The following is a 27149-nucleotide window of genomic DNA, read 5'->3' on the forward strand; positions in this document are numbered from 1 at the left end:
TAAGCAGATATGTACATTTTTATTGGTTTACAAATTAATTTAATCTTTTTAATACATTCGTTTTTTGTTTAATTTATAAAGAGAAGTACAAACTGTAGTAGTACTAAAGTAAAGCTTTCACCACTTTCAAAGAGATGAACATTTTCTTAATATTAAACATTGTCAATAATATTCAATATGATATAATTTTTTTTTTGAAATCCTGTGACAGAAATGCGTATATCATTATAAATAGCTAATAAATCCCACCAAAACATTGGTTTTATGACATGTTTATTTTTAAGATCTATCTAAATAAATGAATAATAATAATTATGTTTGTTCGTTCACTAACTTATTTCCCAAAATGTCTTTATAAAGCAACAACAAAAATAAGAAAAAAATCTGTACATTTAACTGTTCGACATATCGGAAAAAATTTGAGTTTATATCTCCTATTAATATAAAATAAACATTTTTGTTTTTTTTTCTCTACTTAAAAATCTTAATTCAGAGTCTACCCTCTGAATATATATTTTTTATAACTTATATGAAATATAACTTACATATATATAATATATTTTTTAATAACTTGTCTGACTTCCATAATTAACTTTCCAATATAATCTTCATTTTTAACGATGAAAATGATTAAAAATAGTAATTGTTTTTCTAGAATGTGCTTCACCAGAAATTAAAATTATAATGAGAACGTAAGTAAAACAAATAATAATTTTTTTTCGTTTAATCCTCTATGACAATTATAAAACACGTCGTAAACCGATATTTGTATGTTATAATATGGGGCTATACTTAACATATACTTCCAATACCTCTTTCTTGGTCGCTCATACGTAATAACTAATTTTAACTTAATTATATACAAGGTAAAATGTATTCGATAAAAATTATCAATAATACTATAAAATAACAAATGTATTTGTTGATGACAGATCGATATTTTACTAAAATTTATTTATATGCATCATTAAATGTATCTAGTTACCATTAAACATTTGCGATTTTCTCTTCTGCTATCTTAACTTAAATTGACTAAATCTTTAATAAATATAATGTATGATTTTCTAAAAAGTATTATTTATTAATAGTCTCACTAAATTTTATTGTTACATTTATATAATGAAAGACAGTAGTTTTAAATAAGAGTAGAACTCAATAACTAATATAAAATACATACAAAATAAACTTGATAACAATTTACTACTTATTTTCTATATCAAGCATTGTATTGGACGTTTATTGATTTTTAAATTAAGAACATATTTATTAAAATTACTATAAACATTTCTTAGGTACTAGCTTATTTAATAAAATAGATTAGATTTAGTACAATTTTAAGGTTATTTAACTCTAATGGCTTTTCAAACACTTTAAGATTTAACAAATAATTGTTTCAATGAAAGTAATTAATTAATAGCCGTGGGTACTGTATCCCTTGTAAAATAACCTTCTATACTAACTTTGGATTCGATTTGACGTAACACATTGCGTATTAAAAAATCATCTGCTATCTATAGGAAGACAAGTAACATGAAAAACAACAGAGTTTATAGTAACCACCAGAATTGCAACATTTCCGCTCCAACCGATAGGACGCTAAGATCTGTATACGTTTATTAAACAGTATCCTGTCTCAAAACCAGGGCCTGGTCATTCTAACACAATTCAAATGAAATATATGACTGATTTAAAAAAAGTATTAGATCACAAGCAATATACGAAAGTCCAGTAAACGATATTGAAAAAGATAAAAAGCAATGGGAAAAGGATCCTAGATCGTTTGTCAATCCACGTGGCAATTTCCTGCGGTGTCATAGTGGTCCAAGTGTGATGCTGCGGAGGTTCATCAGAGCCTTCACTGCCACCTGACCGCTGTCCGCCTTGTCCGGCCATCAGCTCGTCGTAGCTTTGTGTTGTTATAGTTGGTAGGTTTAACGCTGATGGGAAACTCTGAAACATTTAAATAAATATTTAGCAGTCTATATGAATAGTATTATACAATTCTACCTACTAAATAATTCTGCTCGAATATATAATTTATCTGCGGAATCATTATTTTAACCATAGCAAAATTTCTTTTTCATAGATTTCCAAAAGGACCGTTTTAGCGACCATCTGTTCCCCGTTATATGGTTTACCCACTGCTACTACCACTTGCTTATCCTATGTCTATGCTAATTTTCTCGTTCCTACTCGTCTCCTAGATAAATCGAGTCATAGACAGCCCTATTGTCTATAGTTCGTTGAACAACTGAAAGCGTGTCGTAAGTTATAAATAATAATAATTCAATCACAGGTGTATTTTCCTCGAATATATATATTGTCTGCAGAATCAATTATCCTTAGGGACTGTAATGTCATATTAACATCGTTTAACTGTTTACTATTTTACAAGTAAAACTTTATTTATTACATAACCTTATTATCCAGTGAGATCAAGCGATCAGATTTGTTCAAAACGAATATATTTCGAGTATCTAAATAAAGTTATAAATAATTTGTTACACTCTTATAACAGTTGGACTAAGTCGAGAAAAACGACCATATTAATATTTATTATCAACATGGCCTTAAATTTTTATGTCATTACATTGAATCAATATTTATACCATTAACATAGACCTAAGGAACATTGATAGTTATAAGTATTATCGAAGTCATGTAACAATTTATGAGGTCACCAAGGAAATAAAAGAAAAAAATACGACGATACGCGAGAATGTAAACAACAAATAGTAGCCTAGGACTAAGTAGCTAAAAAAAGTTTTATTTAAAATAGCAGAATTTTTTTTATCAAAATTTGATAAACTACAAAAGTATTCAGTAACAATAAGAAGACGCTGGTACAGGCCACTTTCCAATCTGTCCTAATGAAAATCTATGGGGGTCATTACCTATCCTGGATGCCTTGTGGCTAAAATGATGATAAATATTATTTAAAAATTCTGTAAAAAGCCCATTAAGAATTCTGATAAACTTAAATAATGAACATTAAATAATATACTAGCATACTTTTTATTTGACAATAAAAGAGACATGTTACACGGTATGTTAGTATCGCCTTCGTGCATTATTCGAGGGTCTTTGTAATTTGTCTATGGTGTGCAGGATTTTGTGCCTTTTAACAAAAGCGTGGTATCGATTTTGACATTCGGCGATAAATCATGGCTGGTTTGAAAGAAGGTTCCGTCGTAGCAAAAAGCAAAATATGATAACTAACATGTACAGTAAGATAGTTGTTATAGCCCGGGCCGGCGGGGTCGCTGCTTGTTTCCTGCTGTAAAGAGGAGCACGAACGTGACTTCGTAAGATGCGGTGACGACTCCGCTAATTCTTTCTGCAGTTCCTTTCGCGCCAACCGCGGCGTTAATGTGCTCTTCAATATGTATTTGCTATTCACCTTCTTCAGATTCACAACTTTCCTGCAAGTAGTTTGTTTATAGGTTTTAAAATTATGAACATATTGATTTAATTCTTTTTGATTTAATAATTAAAAGTTTGTTTATTTATTCACAGACTGTTCGTAAAATTAAAATTAATTAACGTATACTTTTAAAAATGTTACTAAGACCTAGTCAACTAAATGACATGCAGGTATGTATATTTCGTAGTGAATTTGTAAGTGGCGGAGCTTGAAGCGATAGTGAAATTTTGTAAATAAACACTGACACGTTCATTTAATATTTAAAAATTGTTACCTCAGAATATATTGTACATATTATTGCTGTACTAGTTTTTACACAATACTTTTTAATATTTAATATCAAATTACTTACTTCCTTCGCCAAATTGTATTAACGAAAGCAAATTCAACCAGCGCAGAGAAGATGAACCCAGTACAGCCCAGGAACCAAATTTCACTTGCTTTTATGTAAGAGACTTTAGGAAGGGTCTTCGCTTGAGACGACGCCAGTGTAATAAACGATAACATGGTACTAGTTCCTAAAAATTAACGAAATTTTTAAAATTATTTATTGAAGATGTTCAGTATTATTTCATTATTTTTTGCTGCAAAAAAATATTTACCTAATGTAATCCTAGGAGCCGACGCATCAGCTTGCAACCAAAACGTTACCCACGACATAGCAACGATCATCATTGATGGTATAAAATAATCCATTAGGTAATAACCGACTTCACGGCCCAGTTTAAAGGTAAACTTTAACGCGCTGTAGTTACCAGCTGAAAAAATATATTGTTATAGAATATAACTTATATGTGCTTCCGCGTTAAGTCGGACAACACGAACACATGAAAGGACATTACATCTACCACCTCCCAAATTGCGCATGTTGACGATGTCGCCGCGCACAACAGACTCGTTCGTCCAATAATCCAACAAAGAGTATTCCGTCAGGTGCAATTCTGATGACAAGCGAACTGGATTGTCTTTCTCCCACATCAGACGCAATATCGATGCATTGTATTTCCCTGTAATAAATTAAAGATTTAGTTTAATCAACAAAGTAAATTAGACCATTTTTATTGTCATAATATTTTAAAAAATGTTAATGATATTGATTAATTATGTCAAAAAATTAGATAAACTATTTCGTTTTATAAAAGCCAACAATAGCTCGTATATACTTGTTTGTTAGTGTGCTTATTTTTAGATTAAACATTTTTTGCTATAAATATTTTATGTAGCATATTTTAAAATTGATTCGATTTGAAAACGTTCTATATTAACGAGTATGCTGTAAAAACCAAAGCAAAGGATAGATTTAAATTTTTAACAATTACCTTCTTTTGCTCTTATTGCTTGCTTTCTTTTGTTTGAGTACGAAGGTACAATTAGAGAGGAAACAAGACAAAACAAGTCTTTTTTTAAGTTAATCACTGAATTAATTATAAAAAGTATTCAAATTTACTCAGATAGTTGTCAATCATTTCACGGTAAAGAAAAAGTATATTGTACCATAAAGCATTGCAATGAAAATATATGAAAAAACCGAAATGAAAACCCTATTTACGTAAGTAATTATTCTGAAATTAAACAAATAAAGAAAGAGAAATATGCGATGATTACTATTTTTCATACTGGCCAATAACTTTTAAATAAGAGTTTAGTTAATAAAACAATTTTCTTTGTATCTCTTTAATTATATTGTAAGTATTTCGTATGATAAATAGTACTTACAACTTTCTAAATTCATCGAACAGGTTTGATCGTCAAATGGGAACTTTTGCAGATTCATCCAACAGTACAGTACAGCCTGCATACGTCGACTGAACAGTACCTCTCCGTCGGGCGCAATGGATATGAGCACGTCTTTGCTGTCCGTGCCCATTAGACTCGACGATTGTTCGTTGGACATGTATAGATGGGGCACCCATATTCGTTGCCGAAGGTCGCTCTCGCCGATGATTTTTGTTCGTTCCGGCGAATAAAGCGCGTATGCGAGACGAGCGTCAGTCCAGCGCAGTTGCAGGAGGAAGTGCAATTTGAAATTCTGTAATCGTCATTAAGTCTAAAAACTTCTGTACAATCAACTTATCCTAAATATTGGAATGTTGGAGAGATTTTTGAAAATACATTATCATTTTTTACATCGTTACAATATCGACGATCATATTCAGCTACGTAACGCATAATGACTAGCATCAAGGCGAGTCATCAATTTTCTTAACCCGACGACGACTACAATAGTCTAAGTCGAATTCTCAGACTGGACCTTGACATAGTCAATCCATAGAGCACCCATTCAAATAACCCATAAGCGGCCTATGAATAAAATCAAGAGTTTTAGTCACTCGGAGCTGTACTGTCTCCAATCCACAGAAATTTTAAAAGCTATTGAGGCAAACAATGAACTATCGTTACGATATAAAAACATTCATTTTACTAGTAAAACAAAAATATGGAGTGATGATTGTTATTAAAATTAGTATTTACATTACCTTCCTCGAAAATGTTCCAATTGCAAAGAAATTAATAAAAACGACTCTTTTCTTTGCCAATACCGACAAAAAAAGAAAAGGAAGCATTCTCATTTAATTTTATTAAATATTATTAAACTAAATTTTGAATTTTAGCAGTAACAATGTATGAATGTAAATACTTTGTTTTAATACAATTTAGATGTAACGGAACGTGCTGGCCACATAATGGGCAGAACAGATGACAGCTGGGGTCTAAAGGTTCTGGAATCGCAGCGTTAGTGTTCCATTGGACAGATGATGTATCTTACTGAAAATCTATATACAGTGGACGTCCTAGGGCTATAATGGTGACGATAAAAAGTTTTCTTATAAAAATAAGTATCAAGCAATATTTCAAACTATTATCACTATATTATTATTATTTATCTATTATGGTATTATATTTGTTATTTCAATTATATAGCTTACCAAATCGTGCGCCTCTGCCGGTTGTATGAAATAGACGTAGGCGCTAGCGTGAACATAGACCACGTCGCCGGTCTGATAAGTTGGCAACAGCAGCCGATCATATCGGCACTCGTGTGCTAACCTCGAAAGGAATTCGGATTGCGTGTAACTGTCGCCATTGTCCAATGATGGACACTCGAGCACAGAATTCTGGCTGGGAATAATTAATGGTGTTATATATATATACTAGCTGTTCCCGCAAACGTTGTTTTGCAAAAAAAATAGGGTTTTAATTAACACAAAAAATAAGGGTTGATCCTAGAGGGGTGAAAATTTAAGGTTGTATGTATTTTTGTATGCTGTATCATAATAAAATAAAAACCAAACAAATTCTCAGATCTACTGAATACGCATATAAAATTTGGTAAAAGTCGGTCAAGCCGTTTAGGAGGAATTCAAGTTCGAACACCGTGACACGAGAATTTTATATATTAGATATATTTCAAGAAATATCTCTATATCGTAGAAATATAATAATAAGGAAACACAAATTATTTACAGATATGGATGTAAATTAGGTTTGGAATCGTGATATTTTCGCTTTACTATTTTGGATATGAAACGCTTTGCTAAGTGTTGTGTAAGGTGTAAAATATTTGTGAATGAGACATATGTGCAAGGTCAATAATATCAGGCACGTATTGTGGCTGAGGATGCCACGTTATAGCCTCGTTTCATGCGCTCCCGATCACTTAGAGATATGGGATGATGTAACCATAACGTATATTACGTCACCAGTGTTTGTATTAACTTATATTTAATCTGATGATAAATCGAGGCTGGCGAAATTTCTCATTTCGCAAAAGAACGTGAATATAGCTTATATTATATGCCAAAGACTTTTTAAGTATCATCAGCATCATTACAGACGAAGGGCGTCAACTGATAGGAATAGGCTTCTTAAGTAGATTTCCTTCTTCCGACGACTTTCACGAGGTTGCCTTGTAGGTGGTTGCTAGTAGGAACAAGCAGTAGCCAGTCTGAGGCCACTACTCCTGAACCTTAAGGGTTACTTTCGTTCGTCTATGAATCTGCCCAGCCCTGATTCGACTTAGTAGACAAATCAATCGCCATTGCTCGGCGAGCGACTGTGAACTTGCTAATGAGACCCGTAACTTGATTTTCAAATATTATTTTAATATTCACACTTAAACAGGTACTACGTCTCATAAGTCTTGGAATTTCACAAGTCTTAATTTCTTAAACTCTGGGGCAGATAGTCGCCCTCAAATATATCCCTTTCCGAAGCTTTTAGTAGTACGTGGTAATACTTAAAGCAAAAAAAGGTAACTATTTATTTTTGAAGTTAAAGTTAAGTTCAAAATTAAAGCTGTGTATAAAGTCTGCACAATTATTAAATAACAAAACACAATGTTTGTACCACAAAAGAGAGCCGTTAGTTTAATGTTTTATATAGGAGCTTAAGATTCCGTTAAAGAAAAGTTTCGGTTAAGGAAATATTATGACGGTGAATAATCATGCTATACATATGATAAATTCTGGATTATATGCGTGTAATAACACTAATGAACATAATAAAAAGAGACATACTACTGTGATCTAAAGGTAAAGTGAAATCGTTATCTAAAACTACCGGACATTAGGAAGTCAGGTAAATTTATTCCCTAGGTTGGTAAGACTGTTTATAACATTTACCAAGCGTCTATTTGTCAAAAGTTTGAATAACATTTGGCTCAGTTCAAAGCATTTTGAAGGATATTATGTTTCTTAAACGCGTCTCGATTAGTGGCAAAATTGCGCAATTTTTTTGGAAAAAAAACGGCAAAAACTTGACTCATATCTTACCACAACCACCGTATTCGCCTGATTTGTCTCCGTGCGATTTCTGACTATTCAGCTAACTCAAAAGACCAATGCGGGGACTCCGTTATAACACAATTGAGGAGATAAAAACCGAAACTAAGAAGGTCGTAAAAGGTATACCGGAAAAAGATTATTTTGATTGTTTTGAGGCCTGGAGAAAGCGGTGGCAATAGTGCGTTTTGTTAAAGGGGATGAAATTATTTTGGAAATGTAAATGAAGAATTTACATTTTATTAAAATTTGTCTTACTTTTTGATCACACTATCACATAAGCTTAACTTTAGAAATAAAAATGTGCTTACTATAAATATTAGATGAACACCAGAATTTAAGAGAAACTGCAATCAAATTAAGGTCCCCTATAATGGCATCATACAACCTGAGCTTAACTCGGGCGGTTTTAATCCTGGTCACGTTCAAAATATCGTTGACACAGTAGAAGAGTCACTTATAAATCCTTTACACTAAATTATGATTTTACTAATTTTTGAGAATAAGTTATAATAACATATACTGGAAATGGTCACTGTAAACCCATCCTAATAATATCCCATAATACTATAAATAAATAAATATTATCAAAGAAGCTGATTACTACATTATTGTACTACAAAAACACTGAAATGTATTACCCCTAAAGCATCTTTGATACAGCCTTTAATCTAGTAACTCCCTAAGGTTAAGAAAATGGGTGTTTTTAATAAAACGTGTATAAATAAAATGTCTTTAACATCTTCTTTGGTAAAAATTTGTTTTAAAACAGTTCGATAAGTAAAACTAAAAACTAATTAACTCTGCCCCTACTACTAACAATTTCACAATAAAAAAACTATTTACATTTCTCTTTATCTATGAAGTTATCTGCAAAATAACTTATTTTACACAATAATTTGACGCATATACTAAGTTTCTTTTTATGTTCGTAATTAATTTTGAATTGAGTTGCTAAATCTAAAACAAACGAATACAGAAAATAGTTGGCGGAATTAGCACGGCTACATTTATTCTTAGATTTAACACTAAAATTGGCAATACCATATACGGAAAGTTAAAAGACTATCCGGGTTTTTTCAATATTGTGTATACGGTAACGGTAATATAAGGTAAAGAATTAGTTATTATTCTTTAAAAACATAGCACGAATCACGAACCATACAAAAACAGAGTAGAACAATATTCGTTTCCAAAAAAATAACTAAACTGCGGGGATTTTTTTTTATTGTATAAAATTATACGCGAGGTTTTTAATCTATCGTAAATTATTAAAGTTACTAATCGCCTAGTTAAAACTCACAAACTTTCTGATATAGTATAAAAAATGTGTTTAGATGTATGTTTAAACGTACAAATATTGTAAATCAGATTTTATAAGATTTTACACATCTGTAATTTTAGACTTCAGGAGTATAGCGATGTTGAATCATAAATATGCGTAATACTAATCTAAGTTGCTCATAGAGGACGGGTTTATTGTAATTTTCATAAAGAAAATGTGGAACGTGGTTGAGCTGGTAAACTCCGTTAACCACACTTTGGCTCAGAACAATATCCTAACAATGAAGCCCCTTATCGTTAATCAAAAGACAGCGTTACGCTCATTTCAGTGTATAATATATGTAAATGCGCAAGAAATGTATCGCACGTACACTCATTAAGTTAGTCACGTACTAACATTGCAACTATAATGCTGCTATAAGCTCTTCGGTAAATAACGATACCTTTATTTGCTAGCGGACATTATTTTAGGTTAGTATAGATTCATGTTAACACAAGGTCGTAACTGCCGACGGCAATGGCGCAAATATTTGTGCACTGATAACATTATGAACTAATTTGTTGTGATAGCAATAGATTTGCTCTTAGATTAACCCGCTAAGCTGTTTGCAAGATCTATCTATGTTAAATATATTTATCTATGTTGTACAAACAAAAAACGTTACTTCGATCGCTTTTATTAATATAAGGAAGTAATATAAATTCTCTCACAAAATGATGCTTTAAAATTTTCTTATCGGTAACCCGTAAAAAGTGATTTGAAACAATAATAAATACTATACAATACTAAAATATTTAAAAATTGTAAATTATGACTAAATTATCATCTGAAATTTGAATACTTCTTTTTTTATTTATCTATTCGTCGATCTTGGCCTGATGTATGGCAGAACATAGGGTAGCAGATATAATGTCACTAGTTTACTATCACCATTGCTTTTATTTCCACCAAAGAATAGTAGTCTCAAGCATTTCAGTGGCAATAACGCCGTGGTTTTTTAATAAAATATGACATTCGATCCGAAGATACGTAGACGAACCTGAGCTCAGCGAATTTGCAAGTTAAATGGACGTAAGCAGGAAACCTGATATACAGAACAGATGGCCTCCATAGCTATTAGGTTCTGCGAGTGGAAACCACGGGTCGGTAAGCGCAGCGTAAGAAGTGCACCAAAGAGGTAGTTAAACGATGTTATGAAATTTATCGGAACACACACCATTTAAATTGCTTTTATCGGGGCTTATTGGAAATTTATGAAGAACATCGTGGACATCATACATCTGAAATGATGAAGATGATGACGACACAGTAATAAAAAGCCTTATAATGTTCCACTGCTGTAAATCAACACTCCTCAGAACCATAATCTCAGATGCTGTTTACAGGAAATGATAAAAATTAAACATTTTATGATTGCATTCACTATTTAATAACCTAAATATTGATTTATTCGCTTTATAATATTATTACTACAGAGACACTAGATTCGTCTCTGTGATCGTATATCGCAATTTCGGACAATCTTTGTCTAAAGATGTGCGGGTTTATTGGCGTGAACAATGGTGATGTTATATAATAAAGTGTACTGCCTCCCGTAAATTAAACCTGCAACCAAGTAAAAGAACTTAACCAGTAGTCTGCTATTGTACAGTAAATACTAAAAATAAAAATAGATATGTCTTCCTTATCTATTTTTTACTGATATACAAAAATAGCATTGATGATTATAAATTCATTGATAATGTGACATCTAAATTCGTAGTCGCATTAACTTCGAAACTGTTACGATCTACATTAATATGATAAGAACATAATACGTTTTCATCGGTTTGGTTTAGTCATTCCATTATGAATAGTTACGGCATAGATTAGAAATAAACGTTTACGTATCGGTTATGCAGATAAATATAAAAAAATAATAATTATTTAGTCAATTTTTTAAACAGCCTGGTTCATTTTTAATTTATTTTTTGGTGCCGGGAGGTAAGTTTCTTTATTTGCATTAATAATTTTAACTAATTTAGAGGTGGCAGAAAGGGTTCTCAAGTTGAACTGGCAGTAAACACACGGCGCGCAGAAAAAGCGGCCGCCTTAAGGTTTTGAAGCTGAGACCACGGTCTGGTAAGCGCAGCGTGGGACGTCCTCCCACAAGGTAGATATACGACATTGTTGAGGTTGTCAAAAGACGCTAGATGCCTTTCATCCGTTTTCTAGGAATTGATGATGAATAATCAGAGGTCGACGACGAGGAGATGACGAGATATTTAACTGGTATACTGGTGGTATATACTCCATACGTTTTGTTTAGAGTAAGCAAATTATTCAATTATTATATGACGCATACATATGTAAACTGATAAAACGAAGCTGTTTTATGTTCAGATATTAAACGTTATTAAAAGATTTATGTAAACAAACATAAGGTATGTAATTCAGTTTCCGGTATTAGCCGTTATAACAAAGGAGCAAACGGTTTCATCTCGAGTAATGCGTTAGTTTAAATGCCGTACCATATATAAATAAATAAATAGAAAACGTACCGATATGAATAGACGCTACCGTAAAATGTCATCTAAAATTTTGTAATTTAATTGTGAGTAATAAAATAAAGAAATCAGTAATCATTAGGTAAAACGTCTTTTAAATCAGAACAATTTACTGCTCTACTATTTTGTTATAGATATCTGAAACAACTACTCAAGACATAAAATTAATGTAAGTATTTATATCCGACATTTTAACTTCCTTCTTCTCTTGTTTTTAGTAAACAAAGAATATTAATTTAAAATAAATAGCAGTGTAAGTAATACTACATAGAAATAGCAACACAACAACCGTGATGTAACAGTGTAAGTAAATTTCTTTAGTTACGAATAAACAAATTGAGAAATCATAATTAGAGAGGAAGAAGTTTATTCTTTTATGTGTTACATATAATTAACTTGACTACTTTGCAAATATATGTTATGATGTAAAGTAAAACTTTCATGATCGATTTAGCATTTTGTTTATTACACGAGTACATTTTATAACAATAGACAATCGTATAGTCCAATAGAGGTAGCAGGTAATCGAGCAGTGACAGCTCAACGGTCTAGTCTTATATATAATTCACACTTTGTTCATTAATTATATAGGATTGCCACTGCTCAAAAACAAGTTTCCAGAGGACTGGCATAATCGCCCTCTGCGTACCATAATACCACATTGCGATACCACATAGATATCTTTCAGAGAGGCTTAGGCTTTGCTGTGGATGTCTATGGACTGAAACGACGAGATCATCGTATATAAATCGGTATAAATTAAATGACGTACAACGCTATCACAGAACGTGTAACGCAGAGTGGATATAGACACCAGTTTAGTAAATGTACCGGTAACGATATTATTGTTATTAATTATAATATTAGGGGGACCGGAAAGTAATGTCGTTTCTGTCTACTTATTTTACAGAAAAACCAATTAATTTTTACCGCTCCGGCGTTGAAAATTTGTGTATTAGATGGCAAAAGGTTGTTAATAACGAAGTTGAATATATTGTTGATTAGAAATAAAAACTTGTTAAAAATGTAGTAAAGAAAGCGACATTACTTTCCGGTCACCCTAATATAAGTGTAACCTATTGGTTATAGCTATTGTTATAACCGGCAATATTAAGTGAATTGATAACACAGAATTTGCGGAACACTAAACAGAAGGCTGCAATGACTATCATGAATAAAATTATATTGCCACTAGAAATTAGAAAAGTAAAGAAGAATCAATACATAGTAATTAAATTTATAGATTATCTAAATACTATGTATCTTACTGCCATTGACTAGTTTTTATTTTATAGACTTTGGAACAAGTATTTTGATGTTAAGTCAATACATTTCAGCCTTTATACATTTATGTGTATTTATATCTGTGACCCATAATTTCTTGGTGTTAAGAGGATCTTCTTTGTGAGGAATCTTAAATATTAGCTTTTAAATATTTCATTGTCAGAAAGGAAACCTTCGCACTACGTATAAAAATAACTAACAATTACCTTATTCGTACTCTCACAACACAGTGTCGTTTCGCGTCAACTGTCTAATTTAACCATATTTTTTGTATCATTATTTATTGCGAATATCCTCAATTCACGTCAAATTATTATTACAATCACTATGGGCATCATACACGTATATCATCATAATCATCATTGCAGTAGTAAAAAGTTCCCTGTCGGACATTCTTCCGCATGGGGTTCCGATGGGATCGATTAGATTCGACATTATCAACCATAGGCGTCCTGTGTTGCAATTGCCGGTCCGCGGTCTCCATTCCAAAACCTGAAGGCACCAACGGCCATGCGATCTTTGCGCCATGTAGCCTGTCCAATAGCGCCCAGAGAGCGGCACCCACTCATAGCCATAACAGAATTACTTTTTTGATAGCTTAACAAATCGGCCCTTGCGTTATATAAGTATACATTCTATATCTAATAAAATGCAAGTCAAAAAAAATAGAACGACAAGTCAAGATATCTTGAAGAATTTAAAACTTTAAATAAGCCAGTTTCTTCAAGTTGTTTTCTTTTAAGGTTTGAGAGTAGTGGTGGAATTATACTTCAAACAAAGTTTTGGTTTATTAGGGATCGATCCCCCCTCCCTCCATTGTAGGTTCTCGGATAATCTTTTATTATTGAGCAACCACCGCCAACAACTCTTTTATTTTACCTACTAACTTTTTAAATTACATTTTGTAAAATATTATCTGATTTCTTTTGACAATAATTCTTCATTTTTACCTAGCGTCATTGAAATTGCAATCACTCCTGTACTTTTTATGTTTTATTTTACCATTTTAATTTTGTTGGCAATTCTTAATAATATAAAGAACTCAACAAAATAAATACAAGACTAGTGCGAAGCATATTTCAGATCAAGCGTTAAAAAAATAAAATTTACAAAAATTTAGGCTGTTTAAAAAATCGGCAATTTCGTAGGCCCGATATCAACTGATATTACTAAAGTTTTATTACCTAATCTATCTTAATTCATTTGATGAGTAAATTTACATTTTTTTTTATCGCAACGCCATGCTACGTCAACACAATATAACAGTCTCGGGCTATCGGCTGCGACCTGATTAAGCTTAAGCGCCATTGTCAAGTTAAAGTGTTACTGGCAAATTATAAATATTATCTTTACTATATCGTGGATATGCTATCTGCATTTTGAACGTAAAGCATGGAATTAATTTACAGAAAACGTTACTGTAACAAAGGCTTTTAAAAAAAAAAACTTTTGTTTTCGTAGTGGAAAAGTGGTTAAGTATTTTTTTTATCAAGTGAAACAATCAATTTGTCTCACGAAGAACCTCTCTTCTAACATATATCTCTAAAAGCCAGTTCTTAGAATGAATGATAAAAAAACTGGACCTATGGCTTATCCTAAAGCTCACATATGGTGTTTAAATGTAAAATGCCTGTGCTATTCTGAATAATTTTTGAAAAAATCTGTAAGTCTACAAGATAAAATTGTACAAATGAAGCTATTGTTCATTTCAATTAATGAATTTACAGGTACATCTACAGCAATACGACAATCTTATCAAAATATGATGTCTTGGTAAATTATATATTTAAATTTACATTTAAAACAATAATATAAGTTAATTAAAATAGAGGTACGAAACGATAACATCGTTATTGATTATATCCTAAATATCTCGAGACCATAAAAATAAAAAAGGGAGTTGAAACTTGGATCAAAAAATATCGTACTAAAATAGAATTATTTAATTAAAGTTATTTAAAAATTGTAAATAGATAAAATTAGAAAATGATACGAAAATATTGTTATGTTAATGTTATACTTGTGAGCATGAATAAAAAGAATTCTTATGAGTTTTTTTAATTAGAAGGAAAAACTAAGTGTTTATCAAACGTTGAGTGGTTTATGTCTTTTGAACGGCTTTCGTCAGAGATGTGGAAACGTCTTTGACCATTGCTGTCTGCCTGATGACATTCAGCGCATTTAAACCTTTTTACACCAAAACTTCCTCGGTAGCTTTGGCACAGACTGTGACATTACCTGATTAGAAGGTCGGCAAATTCGTAGGTCGATTAGACACTTTATGGATTAGCTACTGCAGGCTACCTCTGATCTATCGCTTTCTATTATTGAATTATTGATACGCCTTATTAGCAAATTTATTTCACTAACTATAAGTTTTTATTTTACAAACATTAAACGCGCACCTATTAAACGGTTGAAATATATACCGCGTTAATGTGAACTACAACCGATACTAATTGCAAGGTGAATCCTAAGTCTTAGTAATGTTATTCGTTGTTTTTCTCTACTTGATTAGTGTATAACGTCATCACAAACTGTTTACTAAAACAACCTAACTCTTTAGAGTAAAACTATTGTGCTAACGAAATCGCTGTACCAATCCTTAAATATGCTCGCAGCGACACACGAGGGTATATCGTCGGTGTCTATGGTTCATTTTCCTTGGCTCCAACCACGCCGCGGTGTAATATGTACTATAAAATACATGCATAATAAACGAAATCTCTATAAATATACTACTCTGTTAAATTCTAGTTAAACTCTTATACGATACCTAATAAATGAATTATCCTTTAAGTTAGTATTAAACAATACGAGTGCGCTCTTGAAAATGCATATCTTTCAAGCGTCTGCTAAACTATCGGTATATTGTTTTGGATCGGCACTTGTCAATAGAGAGTTCGCTTTACCTTAATTGCGAGGCCGTGGATAAGGAAATTCTATTTGGAAATAGTCCGACATTAACACGTTGCGTATGAAAGAATGCTCGTTCGTGATGTTATTGTGAGGTCGAATGTCCTGCGAGGTGCCAACTCACGCGCCCATCTGCATCAGAATGGTCGACAGTCGCTTTATTGTCGCTCTACACCGGTTAACAATAGATATTTCATGAGAATTAGAATATGTTTCTGTATTAAAAAAAAATTGACACGTGCGCAAATTAAATCTACGATTTTTTTCTTTGATGATAATATTGTCTTAAAAATGTGTATATTACAGTTTATTACTTATTTAATAATTGTAATATACATATATCTAAAAATCTCTATCTGTACTCGATAAAATCAAAAAGCAAACATGTAATCGTCGTGAAAATTTGGTAAATTATTACTTAAATCCCGGGAAGGTTTTAGAATTTTTTTGTCACGTTATGTTTGAGGTATCAAAAAAACTCCTTTTTTATTCAGGTTTAATTAGATGCGTAACACACGAAAGCTTAAAAGTATACAGGGTTACTATCAGATATGGTACTTTAGATTATAATCTTTGCATTATTTTTTTTTAACAAACGAACCATAGAAAAAAAAGTTCTGTTATTGGCACAAAATGAAGTCCAAACTATTTTTTATCTGACTTGCAGTGCCGCACAAGTGGCATATACTAATTCCGCGGGTGCGAAAGGGGAGGGTGCAGGAGACTCTTAGTCTAAAACCTTTTTTAAGGTGTGACGTTGAGAGCTTCCGGTGGAGCCTCGGCTCGGGCCACTACGTCTTACAATTTCACTTGATTCGACAAAATAAATTAAAGTAATATAATAAATAAATTAGTTAATACGAACTGAACGTCGTAATTACTGGTACTGTTAAAATAGGTGCAGTTTTAAATTTGAACGAGACCAAACGAATAAAGAATATGATTAATTCTAAATTACACTTTGCGTTACGATGATCGGTCTGCCTTGACCGTGAGCACAGGCGACCGTCTCTGGCTGTCATGTGACCAGTGACGACTAGATAGGTGCAGTTCTATCGCCTTACTAGCTCTATTAAAAACCAGAGATCTTATTTTTATTTTATTACTCATTATTTAGACTTATTGTCATTCAACACGCGTTATTTTAATGGCTTGAACTTCTAACAACGTTGACCGTGACAAAATATTTGACATATCATTTATCAATAAATATTTTAAAATCGACTTAATTTTGAAACGTTGGATATATAATACATTAAAAGTATTACATTCAAACTTCATCCAGTTTTCGGTAACCATTTTGTAAACTGTTCTGAATTGACATGGTCTAACTGATGATTGCTCAACCTATGAGATTATTTAATATACACATGAGGCGTATTTGTATATGTACGCACCTTAAAAACGTTAGTATTAACACGTCCAGCTCGGGTAATACTTAAATATCGTCGTAATATTACATATTTAAACAACCAATTAAAATATTCAGTGGTTTTACTCGTACTATATCATTTAATTTGGGATCGCGTAAACGTTACATTGTACGTTGATTAATTTAATTGGTAGGAGTAAAACAAAAGGCCAATACCTTGAATCCTTATTGAACTGCACAGCACGAGTTGCCTAAGGTTACATGTAAGTGTAATCGCCAATTTATCGGGAATAAATTATATTTATCGCATCGCTTACTATCTAACGCTATTGAATAACACTCATTTATGTAAATTTTTAAAAGTAAACTTTATATCTTAGTCATTAACATTAACCTAGTATTGCATAAAAAGGTCATGCAAAATTTTTCCAAATTTTGTAATTCTATACTTTGTAATAGATACAAGATATAACATACCTTTTAATTTTCTCAGTTTTAAATCTAAAATTAAAAGTATGTCATTAAATAAATCTTATAACTGCGTTCAAGGGTTTCTAGTTAATCTAAATGTATGGAATTTAAATTGTTGACTTATTTGCAACGTTGATGTGTAATGTATAAACCACACATTATTAAATTTAATTAAAAAACAGCAACTGCTGAATTTCGGCTTTTCTCAAATAAACTTTTTCTTAGGTCATCATTCCGAGCCGGTGGTAGCTTTTGAATTTGAATAGAATATTCGAATTGCAAACCAAATATAATTTATGTCAAAATTACATAAATGAAGTAATAATATATATTCATTTCAAAATATTCTTATTATCTTATTTAAACTAATTAATTGTATCCAATTTTAACCTTCAATGTAGAAGCAGAAAAATAATTGTTCTAATTATTTATTTAAGAAAACGTTTCGTAACCAAAATAAAAACATTAATACGCAAAACTCTTGAATCCGTATTGTTAAAAATCGAAGCAGAACCGTAAAGGAAAAAGTCGTGCGCGTGTGTTGAATAAAAACGATTTAAGGAAAATGAGGTACCAGTACAAACTTTATTTTAGCTGCAAGAAGGTGTACTTCTAGCTATAAACCAAAATCGTAATTCATATAACGTGGTTATTATAGGTGGTTATAGGTGTTAAAGCTATAAAAGGTATGTATAGCTCATTTACTGCCAAATAACCTATGGGACATAACATATTATAAAACCCTAACTAAAATCAATGGTTTTAGATATAATAAATGACGTGACGATAATACAGTAAGAAAAAGCAATTTCAAAATTTGAATCACTACAATTTAACATTAATTATTGTTTACTACCTGTTCCAGTAGACTATGTACTCGTACTGCAAGAAGTTATTGGCCTGACGCATTACAGCTATAAAAATTTAATATTTCACAGTGATCAATTTATTGGATGGTATTAGAATGACAATTGGAAAAAGATTTAAAAGTTTTAAAGCTGACAAATGGGCTATAGATTCATTCACCCCTTTAATGATTTTACCTATAACAAATAGTCCTGTATATTTTTACACAGTTTAGATAACCAAAAGTCCTATTAAATAATCTCGCGAGCACGCTATGAAAAATGATTAGACAACTACGGATTACCGAGAACAAATGTGCGCTTTTCATGTCATGAAGAATATTTATGGACGGCGCAATAATAATAACTGGTATTAAATAATTTTATCTTCTAGTTTCTTCTGAATTATGATGACACTGATAATATTACGACAGTAATTATTATAACCCTAAATGGTTGTTGGAATGTTCAGTACACACTTGGACATATTTTAACTCAAGATTTTTTACATAAATACCTATATTTTTGACATTATATTTTATAATGAATGAAAATATGCTAAATAATATTAAAAATCGTATTAAATTAAAGTTAGAGCTTTTAGGTAATAATTTAAAGACGTCAATATTTTCTCTCTTACCAATGTTCTGGCGAATTTCATGGGTTACTTCTTAACTTTCTTAAGTTATGTCCGACGTTTCAGCCCATAGTCGCTCGCTGCAAGGCATAGGCCTCCTTTAAATATATCTACGGGGGATATACTATATTCGCCATGGTTGGAGGGCGGGTTGGCAATTAGAGTGTGGTATTTGGAGCAGTGGCAATCTCGTATAATTAAAGCACAAAGTGTGAATTATACAAGATTGTATCCTTAAAATCGAACCTGCGACCTACGATCGCAAGTATCGGTCCTCTACCTTTGGGCTGCCACTGCTATCATGCTATACTCGATATTTAAACTTAATTATGTTAGTAGCAGAAGCTGTAGGTAAAAGTGGGTGAATTACGCTACATAAAAAATGCGCAAAAACTTGCAATTCCATTTCCTTATACTGTAGTAATTACTTAGGGTTACACAAAAAATAGTTAAATAAATTCGATGTTGAAAACAGATGACGTGGTGCCATTGAACGTTTTGAGTCTTACACATTTAGAATTAATAGATATATCTATAGAGGTTACAAATAGTTAAAAAAATATATATATGATCATGTGACATCTTTTAGCTATAGTAATTTTAGTGTTTAATCTATGAGCCAAATGTTTGTTATATCAGTTTCTTTAGAAATTATTTGGAATTCTCGACGCAGACACAATTATAAATTTTTTTAATCACAGCCATAAACTTCAGATTACATTTCATAATCTCATAGCTTAACAGAATATCTTGTATCTGTGTTATGGTGGTAAACTTTGACCGTAAGAGACAACTAAAATTATGAATATGGTCTATCAACGTTTAAGAGAAAGAGAGAAAAATTTAATAATATGTTAATGGGTACATTATAACTACATATAATAATAGAGTAGCTAAGCCGATGCGCGTTTATCCGAAACGCGGAATTCATAGACAATGCCTAATGCACGGTCATGGCGAATTATCGGACCGTGTCTAGAGAAACGTTCTAACTTTTTATCATCGTGTTCACAATAATCCTTCGTTAAATGTTTTTAGTTTGAAGATCGCGAGGTACGTTTAAAGTAAGAAGACATTTAAAAAATATTTACACTAATTAAAAAAAATATAATAAAAAAAATTCTCTTAAAAATTCAAAACGAATCATCGAATATAATCTTCCCAGTAAAGGGAAGGATATTGATTAATAGAATTTTAATCATAAGTGGCATTAATCTCTCCCAATACGTTGTTTAGAATTTCAATAATAATTTAAATTAATTTAAAAAAAATTCACAACAAAACAAAAAATCCCGTATATTTAAAAATACGAAGTTAATAGAACCAAATTCGACAATAACCGGGTGAAACTATATCATTCAAGAAGTAATACTGTAAGTTTTTATAATAATAAAAATTATATTAAGTATAAACTTATTAATGATTCATTATATATCAAAATAGTCCCCAGCTACTTATTTTTGAGAAACAGTGGACCCATTTATCCTTGTGGGAAAAAGATTTCACGGCCTTTTCGAACGTAGCCACGGCTTCTTCGGTATCAAACCGTTGATAAGACCGCACATGAAGTCGTATTTAAAGAAGTTTTTTTTTTATTTCAAAGCTGTAAAGAGGATGACCCAAAAATTCCACACTTACCATAGTCAAATAATCGGTTGTTTTTTGGCCGAGTGTCCTGTGTCCTGACGCGTTATCCTTTGAAGGACTCTTCTTCGTTAAGATTGTTTTCGAACTTTTTAGAAAACAACATAAAAACTAATGCTAATATAACGCTTTTCTATTATTTATTTTTTTGCTTCGGTACCCACTGCTACATAACTCTCTTGTCAGATTCTATCCTGTGTACAACATCTACTTCAGATTTAGTGGTCGCTGTTGGACGTATCTAACGCGGATCATCACATTCTTTAGAACGACGACACATTTGCAGCTAAGGACGGGTTAACCAGTTGTAAATAGCAGCACGAGATAGTGCTCCGGATCTTAACGAAAATCGTGAAAAATCTTAAAACGAAATTTTGCACGTGTTAAATCAGAAATCACGTCAAAACGTTACTTTTAAATTGCCTCCAATTTGTGAATTTAAAAATATAGAATGATGTTATATATGTGAAACGATTACTATATAGTTCTATATTTGAATTTCAAAATAATCTTTTTAATATTTTTTCAAGCCGACCAATACTAAAATTTTCAATTATTACCAAGTAAACGGATTGTACATGACCCTGGTATGCCATTGTACGTATGTATATACAAGATGGATCAATAGTATAGAGAGTTACAACATCAGGACACATTTTTACCAAAGTTGAAATGTCGGATAATTAACAAATAAAAAAAATTCTTATGAAAAGACGAGTAAGTCATACTATAACTATACCAGCTTAGACGATAAACTACACCTGATCGTGTGCAAGCTGCTCTTGTTAATTTTAATATAGGTAACTCATTGATGCTGTCTCCATAATTACTTAATCAAAAAATAACTTTAGGCAAATCTGTTCGTAATTATCACATCTATGGTGATGTATTCCGATAAAAAAAGTATGTTTAAACATTGATTTTATTAATTATTAACTATAATACCTGAAGTCATCATTTCCACCAAAGTATTTTTAAATCGTACTTGGACTATAGTGTCCATTTTATGATGTATTCTAACGAGTTCTTTGTTGATCAATGCTATTAAACTAGATTAGTCCATCTTACAAAAGATAAGCTGTTAAACTCTAGAGGAAATTAATCCTAGGATAAAATACCTGAAACGTATGTGTAGAGATACGCGAATGAAAGGCATCATACATGATAAAAGGCCATAAAGGGGAAATGTGGACATTTGAATTGCAACTCAAACTCACGTCGTTAACAACGTTGCTCTTATGACTAATAAACTGTAGGTTAATTTAAACAATTCATTAGGAGCATCTTAATTAGTAGAATCGACCGCGTGCCCACGAAACCTGAGCTCAACGCTTAAACCAATACCAATCTGCACGACAAAATTACGCGCTTGAAGTTGTAAGCAAAGGAGTAATTAACAATGTAAAAAATTTTGAGACGTTGATATACCAGGTTGCACTTTACATATTTAATTTACAACTCACTGATAAAATGAAAATGTAACGTCCGTTGCAATTATATCGTCATCTAGTTTCACCACCTTAATCGTTTAAAACATTAAAACAATTTGTATAGCTGATTAATTATACACACTAACATTTTTCTCCGATTTTTTTTATTCAAACATTAATTTAATGTAATAGAGGAACATTTAACAAAGTAATAAATTCACGTTTTAATAAACGCGTATTCATTGTCTAATCTCCAATATCAGATGTTTATTAATATAGACTGAGCTTCGTGTTTCCGCTTTAAATAAAAAAATGGATATGGATAAATGGGTTTTGAGTTAATTAAGCACATAATTAGGAGAAGTGGGCGAATTAGTTATGGTGATTAAGGTTGTTTTAAAATTTTACTTGTGGCGATGCTTACATATACTTCGAAATACTTAATTTATGATACATCCCTGGTTGAACAATTTTGTAAATTGTTTTGAAAAATGCAACAAAAACACTTTTTTGGTTAAAACATACTAGATATAGTAATAAGTAACAAATAACTGTTCTGTGCAGGCGATAAAATTAACTAATGATTGATTACTTTACAACAAAAATTATTTACGTGCAACTTTCCAAGCAAAACCTTGTTTCTCCCATGACTTGTGGAACGAAAAGTTCGAAGCTAGATCGTATTAATGTTTTTCACGTATAGACATTTGGACGGTACGAGTCATTGGCCAAACAATTGTATTGATCTGTTATATATGAGGCATATTCTTTTTTATTTAAAAAATGTCATTATTCCCAAGTAACTAAAAAAGCGGGAATAATATAAGGGAGAAACGTGATCTTTCTTTTTAGATCTCATGAGCAAGCTCACGTGATATGTTCGATTTTTCTCTACGAAATCAAATCAGAAGAATGTGCGGATCCGTAGACGAACAATAGTAACCGACATGGGCCAACGAATTACCAATTGGCAGTGGAGCAAGCCTAATAATGCAAAGACTTTAAGGTTCTGGAGTGAATGAACCCGAAAGTGTAGCGCAGGACTTCAGTTCACAAGATCAACAGGACCTTAATAAGGTCCTAGGTAATATATAGGGGAGGGCTTGATCCGGCAATGTACGTCTTATGGCTGCAATAATAATGAAGATGAATTTAGGGGATGAGTAAGGCGTTTATTCGATAGTAACAAAAACGTTCGAATATTATATGCATGCGTAGAACTGCATCTGCTCCCGACGTCTTCAAAATATAGTACAACCCATTACTACTACCTTTCTTCTAATTAAAGCCTTTAAGGACGCAGAAATTAATCTGGTATAATCATACATTAAAAATTTAACCACAAACGAAAACAAAACTAGAACAATTTATAATAACTATTCTACCAATGACTGTATGTAAACATTTTACTTTGGTGTTATATAATAGCTATTTAAAATTTTTAAATGTATTTTTTTATCATAATAAAGATGGCCATTAGTTTACCTTAAATTGTGATTATGTGACACATAACGGTACTAAACTGTAATGGACGGTTTCTTTTCAAAAAAAAAAAAAAATTAAGTGTATTATATAATTCAAATGACTGAAAAAAATTACCGTATTTAAGTAAATCTTCAATTTTTCACTGATTTTGTGGCGGCAGTTTTATAAAATATTTTGGATTGTATTAATCAGTATGTGCAATTCTAAAAACTATTAAGTAAACATTGTATTATTTCAAGGATTGATTTAATATTTACACACAAAAATGAGTTTTTTTTTTTTAAATTAGTGTTCGTAATTATAAAACAAAATCTAAAATGCGAAACAGTTTCCAATAAATCTTCCACATATGGGTGTCTATAACCCATTGTTTACATTTGTTAGTAAAGTTTGTTTTTTAGAAGCGCAATACAGACTACGAAAAATATAATTTGTAAATTATTGATTTTTATACGTTTGCTCATTTATTATTATCATTGTGATTTTTTAGGAGAAGAAAGATCATATAATATTATCTAAGACAATGTTATTAAAACAGATTATCAGAATAATGCAGTGAGTTATTTCATAAAAATAAGTAAAACTTAAATTTTGTTTCAGTTTTAAGATAAAATTAGGAACAAAACTTACATGGCTTTCTGTCCGGATACATAATTAAACGTAAATAAAATTAATACACAAATTAATAAAGTTTTTACGCTCATTTTGAATATTTAAACATAACAACTCGAATTTAACTCACGCTACTGCCTAAAAGGCGTCTAAGTCGCACAACTGTTTTACGACAACTGAATCAAAGTGCTCGCTCTAGCAAGTGACACCAAAGAGGCTATTCTACGCCAGAGGAGGTTGCGCTCGCGCCGATGTGTGCGGCGTATGAGCTTTTATATATATGATGAGTAAATTAACGTAGTAGCTTATTTAATTCTTACGATGCTTTACGTGCGTCATTTGAAATGAGATTTCTTGAATCTATAGACTTTTTTGATAATTCTGGTATTTCGTATAGACCAAGAGTGACGCAGAAAGTTTTAAGATAACTAAAAATTAAACTAAGTATCAACCAATAAAACTGTTAATTAAAAAAAGTGATTTTTATTGTTCAAACTATTTCGCTTGAAAATCTATGCATTCGTTACTTTCTGCAAAACCATTGTGATTTTGGCAGCGTTTTCGAGCACCGCTTTCGCTTTTTCAGCATCGTAAAAACGGTAATCTACAAAAAATCTATTTTTTTCGAATAAATGAAAACCGCATGGTGCATGGTCGGTACTGATAGGCATGAGAAGGCAGATCCGATGGCCAAAGATGCGGGCGTAAAGAGTAAAAGGCGACTTAAATGAGAGAGATGCCCGGTTTCATTCGTCAAACGAGAGCTCAGGTTGGAGTCGCTCGACAAATGAAACCGGAGGAATGTAGATGGCGAGACAAAATCGACAACGCGGAAGTTCTTCCCGGACCGCTCAGCAAAGTGGACTAGGATACCTTTGTCGTCCAATATTAAAGAGGCACGAGGGATTCTCGCAGTACATATATAGGTTTAAACTCAAAGAGAGTCCCTGATGCATCTGTAACCCAGCAGTGGACCAGACTGTGGTGCATGTGATCACTTGCTGTCCCGTGTTCGAACGATTAAGAGCTGACTGTGAAGAGAAAGACAATCAAAAACGGTAGCATCGCTTCCCTGACGAGGAATGAGGAATGCATCTTCCTGTTACACTGCGGCAAAGTAATAAAGTAGGTTATTAGGACAAACAAAGCCTAGAACCATAAGGTTGAGTAAGAAAATACTGAAAACAAATAAAGTAATAATGTCTGTTACATATTTTTTAAGATTTTTAAAAATTTACTATAAATAAAAATGTTTCGACTGCATAAATAACAATGGTTACATTTCCATTTCCACTAAATGTAAAGAGGAAAACACAATATGAACATATGAAAGCAATATTGCGTGAAATGTGGAGAAGGTTGAAAGGCGATGCGGGTAAAATTCATAAGAAAGTCATAGAGTGAGAGGAAATGTGAAGGATGGTAAAAAAGGTAGAAATTGGGTAAGACTAAAATGTATAAAAGATGATTACGAAAATAAAAGTAAAAAATAATTTAAAAGAAATAATGATTGAAATAAGTCTCTGTCTTGTCCATGATAGGGGAACGAGAGGCTCCAAATATGGGGCCACAAAAATTCCTAATTGTCGAAGCCGTCTCGCCTTCCACATGCCCCCTATTCCGCTCGCCAAGCGTATTCAGCCTTAGCTGTCGCTTGACGAATGAAACTGGCCACTTCTCATATTCTGATCTTCCTTTTCCCTTTAGGGCCGAATCCATAGGCCTCCTGATCCGCCTTCTTATTTCCCTTTCATCGAAGCGTGCGCACTAGGACCCAACATCGTCGACCCCAAGATACCTTCGCGGCCGTCACAGCTGACGATAGAGGGCCTGGCACTTCTTGCTCACGTTCTTTTTGTGACTGTTAAAAAAGCGCCCATTATCTGTACAGCCTGTAAAGCCTATTATACGAACCTCCCCAGTCAGAAGGGGCTTACTTCCCAAACTCAGAAGTGGGTTGTCATACTTCAGGTTATTAGTTAGCACCATCACCTTTGTCTTATGAAGGATGAACCTAAGCTTGTTTCTGAATGCACACTCATGTACATGAACGAGAACCTCGTTGGCCTTATTTAAGACATCCTGAGCCCTCTGCCTCGAGAAAACCAGCACGACGTCATCCGCGAATGTAACTAATGACTTATGTTCAGGCCTATCATATCTATCTTTAGGCGCCTTCTCTCCAAAAACATGCTCCGTCTGCCCCGACTCTGCGTCTGGTAACAAGGGTCTTAACTGCTCATGGTCTTTTTAACAAACATCTATCAATTTTAGGTGTTACGGTTCGTCCTCTGTACACGGCATGCCTCGAACAGGACAAGACTGCTGCTCACCTTGCCATTTTTCAGAGCTAGCATCCTAGAGAGCCACCCTTCTCTGTACACCGACATGCTTTTTCCAGAACGTTGGTGAAATTA

At 32.3% G+C, this 27149-nt stretch overlaps 1 protein-coding gene across 1 annotated transcript; it reads right to left on the reverse strand.

The window, feature by feature from the left end:
• Positions 1-728: 728 nt before the first annotated feature.
• LOC137932296 (pH-sensitive chloride channel 2-like) lies at positions 729-27122 on the reverse strand. Its single transcript, XM_068775901.1, has 11 exons — positions 27066-27122; positions 26647-26967; positions 26531-26593; positions 25606-25763; positions 6352-6544; positions 5141-5453; positions 4267-4431; positions 4027-4182; positions 3777-3942; positions 3221-3422; positions 729-1950 (listed from the first exon to the last, which is right to left on the reverse strand). The coding sequence occupies exons 1-11, from the start codon at positions 27120-27122 to the stop codon at positions 1705-1707; spliced, it is 2040 nt and encodes a 679-aa protein (XP_068632002.1). The 3' UTR covers positions 729-1704.
• Between the last annotated feature and the right edge of the window lie 27 nt (positions 27123-27149).

This window comes from Battus philenor, unplaced genomic scaffold, assembly GCF_028537555.1.
Source record: "Battus philenor isolate CCGP_79_NKW_IND1 unplaced genomic scaffold, ilBatPhil1.0.hap1 SCAF_9, whole genome shotgun sequence".
In the NCBI taxonomy this organism is placed as follows: domain Eukaryota; kingdom Metazoa; phylum Arthropoda; class Insecta; order Lepidoptera; family Papilionidae; genus Battus; species Battus philenor.

What these genes read in the sequence shown, in the direction of transcription:
- LOC137932296 (XM_068775901.1), bottom strand. Translation starts at nt 27,122, where the DNA reads ATGTCGGTGTACAGAGAAGGGTGGCTCTCTAGGATGCTAGCTCTGAAA. An exon ending in TTCGATGAATTTAGAAAGTT is followed by an intron (nt 4,432 to 5,140) that starts GTAAGTACTATT and finishes AATTTATTACAG; the next exon opens with GGAAATACAATGCATCGATA. An exon ending in CAATTTGGGAGGTGGTAGAT is followed by an intron (nt 4,183 to 4,266) that starts GTAATGTCCTTT and finishes ATATTTTTTCAG; the next exon opens with CTGGTAACTACAGCGCGTTA.